The sequence below is a fragment of the Lepidochelys kempii genome, chromosome 10 (genome assembly GCF_965140285.1).
Source record: "Lepidochelys kempii isolate rLepKem1 chromosome 10, rLepKem1.hap1, whole genome shotgun sequence".
NCBI classification, from domain to species: Eukaryota; Metazoa; Chordata; order Testudines; family Cheloniidae; genus Lepidochelys; species Lepidochelys kempii.
This window is the reverse complement of record NC_136389.1, coordinates 55,332,669-55,344,890: the sequence shown is the minus strand read 5'-3', so window position 1 is coordinate 55,344,890 and position 12,222 is coordinate 55,332,669. Positions and strand designations below refer to the sequence as shown.

The window sequence follows — 12,222 nt, the reverse complement described above, 5'->3', positions numbered from 1 at the left end:
GTATCCATTATTATATCCGTATGTATTGCCTATCTTTAACTTTAGACTGCTCCCATTAAGTAAAAAAACATTCTTTCATGTGACATTTTAAATCTCTAATATACTTCTCAGACAATTAACAATAAGGCTGGCCTCTGTATAAAAATAGGTTTCAGAGTGACAGCCGTGTTAGTCTGTATTCGCAAAAAGAAAAGGAGTACTTGTGGCACCTTAGAGACTAACCAGTTTATTTGAGCATGAGCACAAGTACTCCTTTTCTTTTTGTATAAAAATAGTTAATCCAACACCTACATGCCTACCTAACACACAACTGCTTAAGACAGGAGTAGAAGAATGCTTTAGTAATTTGAAGTCACACGGGAGACTTTAAGGTAAGCAGAATGTAATTTGGCCAGAACACTAACATTTGCCCTTAAACCACTTTTCAAAAATTGCAGTGTTTTAAACCAGATTTCAGCCTGGCCAGGAGCGCTCCTCTACAGCTGCTAGGCTGCATCATGCATTGCAGATTATGTGCGGAACGATCTACAAAATGGCAGTGGTACCATCTTTGGAAAAAGCAGCTTTCCCCCATTGCTTTATCAAGGAGCTGACAGGCGACGGCGGCCCCCCCAGGCCGTCACCCGCCCTTGCATGTACAAGGCACAATGTACAGCACTGGGTCCACGTTGGTGCGGCAACAATAATCCCGTTTCTCGATGCTCGGCCTGCGGCATGTCCGCTCCCGGCCGGGTACGTGGGAGGGTGTTGTTAGTGGGACGTGGCCTGCCCGAACGGGGGGCTCATTTTCGCTGCTGGTTCCCTCCTCGGGGCTGGAGCTCAGGCAGCGGGGACAGCCAGGTGCGTTGCTCTGGGCAGCCGCTCTCATGCACGGTCCATCTCCCGCGTGCTCCGCTCGCTAGCGCGCTCCGGCTGGCCCCGGCAGCCCTCACCGCCCTCGGCGCCCGCGGCCAGCAGAGCCGGGCGAATCGATCACTCCGCGCTCGGCTCATCGTGCCTGTGGCGGAGGGAGGGCTGGCTGGCTGGCTGGAGAGCGGTGAGGGATGGAGAGTGCCTGGCCCTGAGCGGAGGTGAGTGAGGGAGCGGGGGGCCGCTCCGGCTCCCCGGGTCGGTTCCTGCCAGCGTTGTGCTTGTGCCCGCCCAGCTGCGCTGGGCAGCGGGGTTGGCACAGGGTCTCCGGCCTGCCAACGCCGCACCCAGAGCCCTGCGCGGTGACGTCACGGCACGAGGGCCTTGTGTCACTCGCGGGCAGACGCCGTTCCTGGGGGCGGGGCAGACGCCGTTCCTGGGGGCGGGGCGGGCTTTCGCAGGGGCTGATGCGCCCTCGCTGCCCCGTTCGCTGCCCGGGGGTTTCACCTCCCCTTCTGCGCTCGCCCCTAGGGGGCACCGGCGAGTCGCCTCCGCGGCCCTGCCCGGGCGCAGGGGCCAGGAGGGAGCAAAGATTTTCTGGAAACCCGCCGTGGCCTGGCCCCGGGAATGGGACGGAGGCGCTGAGGCCTGGAGGGTCTCGCCGCCCTGCTGGTCTAGTAAGGCCCGGGGCTCGAGTCTGTCCCGCCCTCTCGCTGTGAGAGCGTGGTTAGCGCTTTGGGCACCGTTTAATCCCCACCCCCCCGTCAGCCCTTTGCCCCCGTTGTTGTGGGCTTTGCGGAACCAGCAAGGGCCGGGGAGCGGGACGGAAAACGGCCCGGGGTAGCCTCGGAATCTGTTTTAACCCGTTTTTAAAAAAGGGGTTTGGTTTTTAAATGGAAGGCGCTGCCTTTAGGTGATGATTGTACCAAAAAGCGAGCAAGAACCACCAGAAAAGATCAGTTGCACGTTCTTGCACGAAAGGAAGAGGCGTGCTTGGGGCTGAGAGCAGGCTCAGGAAGGGGGTAGCGTGTAGGACAGCGGAGCCTTGTGGTGCTCACTGCAGGCTGTATTTGAGACTCTGCCGGAGCAGCCGTGTGTATATGTGTAGCTAGGGCTTGCATGTTGTGTAGATTTAGGAAACCTTATTTGGGCCCCACTGTAATTCCTTCGTAGTATGTTTGCGTAAAGAGCAAAAGACACAACAAGGAATCAGGAGGCCTGGGTTGAACCCTTTGCCCCTGACTCTGTGTGAGTAGGCATGTTATTTAAATGAATGCTGAAATTAAATGTCCCATATTTTCTTTGTATAAAGAAGCTGATGTACAGCTAATAGGCTACATCATTAACACTGCTTCCATAATTAAAACAGTCAAATGCAAACGTTTTTTAACAAGCACTCCCCTACAATGTGTGACTATAAATAAAGTGAAACTGATTGTATTGATATTTGTTGCACAAGCTGATGTGCACACAAGAATCAAGGTCCTGATTCTGCAAACACACATGCATTGAAATCAGTGGAGCTACACAGGGTAATAAAGTTAAGCGTGTGGATAAGTCTTTTCAGGATTGGTGCCTAAGCCTGAATAATGGGTTTTTAAAGTTCTTTCATTTGTAATAACCTGTAGTGCTGTTAATAACAGGTAAAGAATCTTGTTTGCTTACAACATAGGATTTTTTTAATGTTGACAGTGGCCCTTCCACTGCTTTATGCCTCATTTTCTTCATTTGTCGAGCAGAGATGACACCCATCTTACAAAAGCATTTTGTAATGCCTTACTGATGCTAAAGTTATATTTAGAATGTCGGTCACAACTGCACACAGCTTAGGGGTGAAGGAACTGAAATGTTCAGATTTGAGTGCACGTCTTCAGAATTTAGAGCCAGGCTGGTTCTGCATGAGAGGATGGGAGGGAGCCAGCTTCTCTATGTCAGCCTTATTTTTCACTCCCCTGTTGTTTGTCTCTTCTCAGCTGTGTGAAGATTTCTCAAACACATTGTTGCAACTTTGTGGCTTCCCAAAATGGAAAAGTTTGGTGTAGTTGTGCTTGGAAGCCAGGTTGACAAGGTGCACTCCAAGAGCAAAATATAGCTGTTGGTGGAGTCCGTAGGGTGCAGCTATACTCATCCTCTGACAGTTTTTTAGGATATTGGTGAGCACTAATCCCCAAATATATATGTAAATTAAGGGCCAAATCCTCAGAGTTGCTGAGCATTTGCAGCTGAAGTGAGTGGGAGTTAAAGATGCTCATCAGGTGCTTATTGCCTCATGATTTGGGCATAGGTGTAGCCTAAAGCTCTTGATGTGTCTGGGTCAGAGTTCAAACACTCCTGTTCAAAGCAGATCTTGAAATGTTAATTGAGGGAAGAGTTCTGTCTAACTACTTGACTGCTCCTGAGTATTATAAAAATGTTTAGTTAGACAGAACTGCATTGCTCAACATGCTAGGTTATGTCCACTGATGGTGCACAGTGAAACATTAATGGGACAGGTTTCAGTAATAGCACAGCAGGCTGAGGAGTAAATTGTTCCAGACCTGTACAGTCTTTTTCTTATCTGCACTATTCACATTGGTGATGTTTGGCGGTTAATAGATTTTCTGTTCAGTAGACTCAGAATTGTTCTTAAGCTTCATATATTTTCTTGCAGGTAGGGCAGAAGGGACAGGTAAATAACACGAAGCCAAGAAAACTCCTCTTTTTAATGATTTCAGAATAAGAAAATATCACTGAAATGAAGCAGCCCGTGCAGTGGATGTGCTTTTTAATCCCATGATGTCAGAAGCCACATCTCCAGAAAATAAAAGACCCCGGAGAAGCCTGTCCCTCAGTAAAAACAAGGAAAAGAATGAAAACAAAAAAAAGAATGAAGCAGAAGTTAAAGGAGCACCACCCATACCTTCAACTTCTTCCTCTATCCTTTCATTTTTTAACAACACTCCCCCAGCCAAAGTCACCTGCCCTATGTGCGGGCAGATGGTGCCAAGGTATGGGATCAACAAGCACATAGATGAAATGTGTCAGAAGAACCATGGGGATGGTGAAATGATTCTGGCTGATAGAGGACTTGACTGTTTTTTGAATCGGGGCCCATCAGGTATACCTTTGAACACTAGTTCCAGCCCATACTTTGCAAAGGAAGCTTCGACTCCAGAGAAAAATGAGAGTATCTTTGAAAGCAACTTGTTGAAAATGAGAGGAGGTGCAGGACAGCAGACTAGTCCTTACTTTAAGAAGAATAATGCTCCTGTGTACAATGTTCAGAATGAGCCAAGGGTGCAAATGATTAAAAGTATCTCTTTGGGAAACTTGTCATCTAAACTGTCCAGAAGGCACCGTATCCAGAGTAGACAACTAATAGAAGAAAACAAGAGGAATTCTTCATCTCCAGCTGTTCACAGTGTATGTGACAATGCTGCAGAATGGGGTGATGGAGAGACTTGTGCTGTGGATGGCTCTCAGAAAGAGAATCACTTTGTTCTGGTAGGATTACAAAAGCAACATGTCCCAAAAGACAGTTTAACAAAAGAACTTGAAAGTCAGGGAGAAACACGAGAAAGTGATAAAGAGACTCTTGTGGGTTCTGCTCATGGATTTGTATCCTCCGTTAGCATTGTTGCCAGGGATCTAGTGTCTGCTGCAGGGAACACTGAGAAACACAGTTGTTCTGAAGGCATGGTGCCTAATCTTGGCAAACATACAACACATCCAGCAAATTATAATAAAGTAGAGAGATCCGATGGTTCAGAAGCCAAAACTCAGTTCTGTGTTAAGGATATTCCTCCTTCAAGGACACAAGTGATGTGTGAGAGCCATACAGAAAACTGTCTAGTGACAGATAATACAGGAACACTTCCTGTGGAAGTTCATGAAGACTTAAGGAATGAGATGATTTATCATACTTTCTCAGAACCTATGCAAGAGGTGGATTTTCAGAGTCCTGCCAGTGATATTTTAGACAAAATAAGTGGTGCACTTGGTTCTGCGACTGACTCTTTTGGTCACCCATATTATCTCCAGAATTTCCTGATGGTCCTGCAAATGGTCTTGGAGAATCATGATGATCGGAGACTCTTTGATGAGCAAGACACCAGCACTATTGCAAAGTTCTACCAATTGTCAGGTATATTTTACTTTCGTTGATTTATTGTTGTGTTGAGTGTCCACGAGGGACTTTGCTATTGCTACTGATTTTACATGGAAGACGCTCCGTTGCCATGGTGATAGGCAACAGTATAAAACCCTAAGGTAGATAGTGTGAGGGGGAATCCTCTCCTTCCCCCCCTCCCAAAAATCCAAATAAAAAAGAGAAATAGCAATAACAGTGATTAAACCTTGATTAATAATCCTTATATGGAAGAGACAAGGTGGGTGAGGTAAAAGGTCTTATTGAACCAACTTCTTTGTGGTTTCTGTATGGGTGAAACTGGACAGTCAGTATGCTCTCAAATGAGCTCTCGCAGAAAAATGATAAAAGACAAAAACACCACATCATCTGTGGGCAGATACTTCTCATAAAGCAATTACTGCATATCTGACCTATCAGCCTTTGTCCCCAAGGGAAACCTGTACAACACCTTCAAAAGATGAGCCTGGGAACTTAAATTCATAACTCTGCTAGATACTAAAAATCATGAGATGCTGATTTTGTGGCTCATTACAACAATTTGTAACCTACTAACTCTCCTTTGTCCTATGACTGCAGAGATGTTAATTGCCCACTTCATTTTAAGTGGTTTCTTGCAACTTCTGTTAACTTCTTATGCTTAACCATCTGTACGACCTTTTATTTAGTTGTAACACTCTGGTTACCTTTCCCAGACATGAGGAAGAACTGTGTGAAGCTCAAAAGCTTGTCTCTTCCAACAACAGAAGTTGGTCCAATAAAAGATATTACCTCACCCACTTTGCCTTTTTCATATCATAGGACCAGCATGGCTATAACAACATTACAAACAATTTATATGGGAAAGTAATTTTCATTTTGACCCAGTGAAATTTGTATGAAATAAAGATAGATTTAATAATGTATTCTTTCAGAATTCCGTAGCATCGTGTTTAAAACATTGTTTTGAAGTGAAAAGCAATCTTACTCTGGTTTCTGTAAAATATATAAAAGTTTTGCTAGTAACTGATAAGAACATGTTGTTATGATATTTTGTAAACCCTGTAGAAATATTTTGAATTCTGGAGTGTAAAACCCTCCACATTTTGGAAGTTTGGATATGACCCATACTGCAGCATAGTCTCCTCTCTAATCAGCATATGGGGTTGGTGAATATCACAAGCACTGGGATAAAAGGAGAGCATCACCCAGATCAAGGCTATCAACCTTCAATCCTGCACTCCTGAATTATACTGTATATATAATATAGAACTTTCTTTAGTCTGAGTGGCTGGACAGTATGAGGGCAGCTGAGGTCTACATGGAATTCTCTGGTCTTATGGGATGCTCCATTTTCTGTCCACCTGCAGTGGTCATAATCTCAGTGTCCTCCCACTCTTAGTTGCACTTGTGTTTAGGTCCAAGAAATCTATCAGAATGGTGGCAGTCTGCAGTGAGGGCAATCTGCAACGGTTCCATATAATTCGTAAACTACTGGCTTACAGACTGGAGGAAGACATCCTAGCAACTCTTAACCTCCTTGCAAGTAGAGGTAATTAGCATTCTGGTGCCTGTTTAGATGAGAGTAACAACTAACAGTAACAAAGATGTGAGTAGTGGTGATTATTGACATCAGTAGCACCCCTTTTCCTCCAGAAACTTCAGACTGGAATTTATGGGAGTTCCCATTGCTTCCCATCTGTTTTTTACTGTTGCAGTTCTCTTCTGAGGACACTGCTGAAAGTGAAGCTGGCACCTGGTCATGTCTACGGATAGCTATTGAGGAATACCAAATTTTCAAAGTGCTTAAGTTTTGTTGTATTTTTGCGAGATCCCAGTGTAATGTTTGGCTCCCTCACCATGCACATTAGGTTTGTGTGCATAATAGGTATGTGCTCATGCAACATAGTGTGTGCTTGAGCTGAGTGCACACAAGTGCCAGGCACTTAGTTACATATAGACTTTGTTGAAAATCTGGGCCTGAAAGCATTGAACTGGCTGCACTAATTAATTAATTTTGTTAACTCATTTTGGATTAACTAATGGGCAAAATGCTTCATTATAATTCAGAAGGGGAATATTTCCCCTAATGGAACCTTTGTATGTTCAGTTCTTTTGCATTGAGATCTACAGTTAATTATTCACATTCATTTTCTTTTTGTGCTAGTTTAAAAATCTCTCGTGATTTTTTTTGTTTCACTTTTCAAATTAAAATGGAAGAAAGCTGGCTGAATAAATGTTGTTAATGGATCATGACTCCAAAGCTGTGACTTCCTTGTCCATTTTAATATTTTTCTAAAAGTCCCAAATGATTTTAAACTCTGGTGCATGACACAATAGTAATAAAAATAAATCTATGCAGATCCAGAATTTTTGGATAGGTATCCTCTGACGTGTCATCACAGAAAGTAGGAAGCTTTCATTGAATAATTTATTAATGCTCATATCTTGGACTGAAGGTTAATATTACACAGTTTTTGTTTCACTTGTTTGACATCACGAAGTGCTTAATACCAAACTGGAGTTGGATGACGGAATATGACAATGTTGGTTCGTGCTTGTTAGGATGAGTAGTCTTGTGGCTGCAGTTCATATACATACCTAGTTTATAAGGTTTGTTTGTTACTTAAAGATCTGAATCTATACATACTGCTATAGACAATGCAGTAATTCAGTACAGTTCTTTTTGCCATGAGAGGAAGAGGGCAACATTTTTATAATTAATATGTAAAATTTTAAAGAATCGATAAATGAATGGAGAAGACACATAATGGGAATGTAAGAAGTGAACAACAGATATGGAGATACTTTAGACCACGGATCGGCAACCTTTGGTACGTGGTCACCAGGGAAAGCCCCTGGCGGGCCGGGCTGGTTTGTTTACCTGCCGCATCCACAATTTTGGCTGATCGCAGCTCCCACTGGCACATCCCTTGGCCCGCACCGCTTCTCGCAGTCCCCATTGGCCTGGGATGGCGAACCGTGGTCACTGGGAACCGTGATCAGCCGAACCTATAGACGCGGCAGGTAAACAAACAGGCCTAGCCTTCCAGGGGCTTTCCCTGGCGGGCTGCGTGCCAAAGGTTGCTGATCCCTGCTTTAGACAATTTGCTGTTTGAGAACTCTCTCCTGTCTCATTTAAACATGTGTATGTGGTGACAGCTTGAAGATATGGTAAATAAGTACAATATAAACACACACACAAAAAATGGGATTGATGTTCCTATCTGATGTTACAAGTTGTATAAATAAAGTTGTAGGGTGAAAATCAAATTAGTTACTGTAGAAACTCTGGAATCAACCCCCAGAATAGGTCATAGCAGTTCCACTTGAACTTTTATGTAGAGGTAACCTTCTTGTCTTTTGCAGTGTGTGATCTAAACAGTTTTTCCCCAATAGCTCAGGGAACATAGAATAAGTGTTACCGCAAAGCAATGCTGATAAATTATCTGTTGTGCCTCAGCATCATAGTAAAATGTGATCTCCTTTTCTCTAGGAGATGGAGTATGATGACTCACTGAGAAGTGTTGCTGTGAGGAAGTGACTGGATAGCATTAAAGCAACAGATTGTACAGAAGCTACTATAAAATTAGCGAGTCTTCAGTTTAATATATTTTGTCCCATATTTGTTAAAAGTTCAGACAAACTCATTGCCTGTTCCCTATTATTAGATCTTGCTGCAAAAGCCTGTGTTATCATTCAAACAAATACAGGGTGGATAAAAATCAATGCTTTTTTTTTTAATTGGATTTTTTTAGTTTATATTAAATATATTTTTCTTAAAAAATAAACCTATGTTTCAGCCTTACTATAATCTATTAAAATAATTTAAATTAAATAAAAAAAATAAGTAGTATCCTTTACTGGTGAAGTTTTAAAGAAAGTTAAACCACTGAACTGCTGGAAGTCACTGGTTATGCATCCAAAACCAGTTTGTTGAAGTGCTAAACCAGCAGTAATCTTTTTGTAGGTGCAGAGAGAATATTTTCTTCATTTCAGTTTATCCAATTAGTTCTGTTCAATGTTAATTCAAAATTGAGAAACTGATTGTGAGTTGAAAATACAGGAAAGCTTGCTTTTCTCTTCCAATCCAACTAGGTATGAGACTTACTAGTTCTAAACCTTGAAGGACATGGCAGCCAGAAACAATACATTCAATTCGCTAACTAGGGATAATACTACTTTTGTGTATTAAATCAGTTAGTTTTAAATTCAAAACATGTTTTTATAACTTTTTTTTTCTGGTATATCCAGCACTTTTAAGGTATTTTTATTTAAATAATAATAATTTTTTAAAAGCTGGTTTTGTGCCTTTTTAATTGCATTTTGCCACAAATCACAATTTAAAAAAATAATAATCTAGTAAATAAGAAATGCCTCATTCACCATTTTCTGATGTAATAAAAATTTAAAAATTAGGAATCTGAATAAATGTATGTTAATATTATATAATTGCTTATATTATTTATATAATAAATAAAGGTGTATAGATATACATATCCTCTTAGCAAAAAGTACTACTAAATTTAGTGTAAAGACTATATTTTGTAGCAAATCACCATGGTTTTTAGCAAAATAACTTAAAAGTACAAATGGAAAACAAGACTGAATTTATTATTTAGATGAAAGTTTCCTGCTTGCTGATTTTAAATGATAATTACAATTGGTAATTTACATTGCTTTCATTTAAATCAGTCCACTCTGGTGTAAAATCATGCTGCTTCAGTAGAACTTTATATCGGAAAAGACAGTTTTTTTGTTGATATATACACATGTAATGCATTAGTTAAGCTATTTGCATAGTATGTATACTTCACTAATTCATTAGTTTTTGCTAAAATGCATATCTGATTTCTTCAGTTGATGGTTTTTGATATATGGAAGTTTATTAGTACAAGTTGATAGAACGAGTTAGGACAGTATTGCTCCATCTCAGTAATAATTTATTTTTACAGGGTATGGTTGCTATCTGTTCTGCAGTGAGCTTTTTTAGCTGCAGTGATTATTATGCAGGAGAATTAATATGTTTTTAAAGGTAAAATTCCTTTTAAAGCAACTTTTCATTCCCCCCTCTTCTGTCCCAGCCTTTACAAAAAAGAAGTGTTTTATGTTGGAAATAGGTTGTTAACTATCCATTTGTTTATGCAAAGGATGCAGAAACTCAAATGTTCTAAAGAAAAGCTCATATATTGGTTAGGTACTTCCTGGTTCTAAATGCTCATCATTAAGCAGTTTTCTGTAGCGTTGTTAGCTTTGCTAAATGTTGAGCAGCTGTGAGTTGTTCTTGAGTTCTAAAATAATGTAGTAGCAGTTAATGTAAAGGTGCGTTGTTAAACTCTGTAGGCTTAAAACATGTCTTACTTTGTTTGGAGAATCTTGGCAAGGAATGTTTTCTATATTTTACATAACATTTTTAAAAAATCTGTATCTCTATTGGAAAAATTAAATACCATTTTGGTAACACTCCTTAATGCACTATATGAGCTCCTCATTCTAGTCTGCAGCCAAATGACATGTGCCAGTCCTGGAGTAACACTTGTTCCTACAGACGTCACTGGGTACTAATGCACAGTCAGAGAACTAAACAAAGCAAATATGATTGCCATTTTTGCTTCATTAAAAATGCAGTGGAAATAATCACCATGTAATCACTTTCCTCAGGCTTTTTGCATCTTTTCCCAATCATATTTTCACTTAAAGCAAGGTTGTTAGTTTCAGCTGAAATCTGAAACTGCTTTTCATGTGAGTGAAGCCATTGTATTAACGATATCAATAACAACAGAAAAAACCTACCCCCAAGGTTATGTGCTACAGAATATGAGGCTTGAGTAGAAGTATTAGCACAGGACCTTTGAGATAAAGCCATATTTCCATTACAGTTACTGAATTTCAGGTTTAGTTTTTTCATTTTCTATGGGGGGTAAGAGTGGGTAGGATATTGGTGTGTGAGTCCTCATTCTCTCTCTCTGTCTCTGATTTGCAAAGAATCAAAGACACTTCAAAGAAACTGTAATACCACTGGGGAAGTTACAACTTGGGCCTTTGAATATAATTCTCCCAGTGGAATGATCCATCTAATTTATTGAAAGACACATCAGACAAAAAAAAGTCTGGAGGAGAGAAGTAAGTTTACAGCCAAAAGAAAAGTTTAATAAGCATGAATAAGTCAGCTGCCATTTTCTAATTACATCAGAACTGGTGTTTAAACTGGTGTTTAAATTAATATGTCTGCTTTTATTATTGATCGGTTATAGTTGAGCAGGAACAGCCAGTGGTAAACAAGTTAGAAGCTCATCAGGAGTCAGAGCACTATGTGCATGCAGAAAGATGCTGAAAGTAAACGCATTTTAAATCCACCAACCAGACAACCTTCTATTAATGAGTTTTTTTTAATATCCACATTAAATTATGGGCAATGTTTTTGTTTAATTTTTGCATATCTTTCATCTTAGTGAAAAATAAATTAATTTCCTGTTTTGGTGTGCCTATATAATCACACTGCTGCACTGTTAGATTCTGCCAACACATATGAGTAACTTTACAGTGTGAAAGCGGCAGAGAGTCCTGTGGCACCTTATAGACTAGCAGACGTATTGGAGCATAAGCTTTTGTGGGTGAATACCCACTTCGTCTGATGCTTTTACAGATCCAGATTAACACAGCTACCTCTCTGATACTTTACATGTGTGAGTAGTTCGAAAGTGGGACTGCTTGTATGTAGAGTTACTTACCCTTTTAGTAAGTGTGTGTTAGCATCAAGTTGTTAAAATATAAGATCCTTGCAGCAGGGACCTGGTCTTATATTTGCAAAACACCTTGTACACCTATGGCATATAAATGGATAGTCATTGATTGTATTTCCTTTTGTTTGTTTGGGTCTTTCACACAGCAACAGAGGAAAGAACTTTTGTTAAATAGGAAAATTTGAAATGCTGTGACATTTTTTCTGGCTTTACAATAAAATTTTCAGGCAGCAGGTGCTATACCTGAAGCGACTTCTGTTTTTTTTTAATGTGTAGATTTCAAATTGACTATATCTTTCAAGGGCAGGTTAATGCCAGCATTATGTGGTTTAACTTGCATTTTTCAATATCTGTAGAGTCAGGAGCTGTTTGGATAAATATGTGATTTTTTCCTATTTTTCAGGAAAACCAAAGATCCAAATGCAAAATGTCATAGTTAAAGATGTCAGATGGATTTTTGACACTTCTTGGAAGGCTTTTGTTCTGTGCTAGAGTAAATGGATTCAAATAAGATGTATTTTTACT

The 12,222-nt window shown here is 40.6% G+C and overlaps 1 protein-coding gene across 9 annotated transcripts in view; it reads left to right on the top strand.

Moving 5' to 3' along the window:
• Positions 1–993: 993 nt before the first annotated feature.
• Positions 994–12,222, top strand: part of FAN1 (FANCD2 and FANCI associated nuclease 1) — a 43,812-nt gene continuing 32,583 nt past the window's right edge. Inside the window, exons 1-3 of one of the 9 annotated variants that reach the window (XM_073303664.2) lie at positions 1,294–1,526; positions 2,823–3,002; positions 3,500–4,972. In XM_073303664.2, coding sequence (XP_073159765.1) covers positions 3,622–4,972 — 1,351 coding nt within the window. In that variant the 5' untranslated portion in view covers positions 1,294–1,526; positions 2,823–3,002; positions 3,500–3,621. Of the gene's footprint in view, positions 1,071–1,293; positions 3,003–3,499; positions 4,973–12,222 lie in introns of those variants that run through there. The other 8 variants (XM_073303665.2, XM_073303662.2, XM_073303667.2 and 5 more) reach the window with 8 other exon arrangements.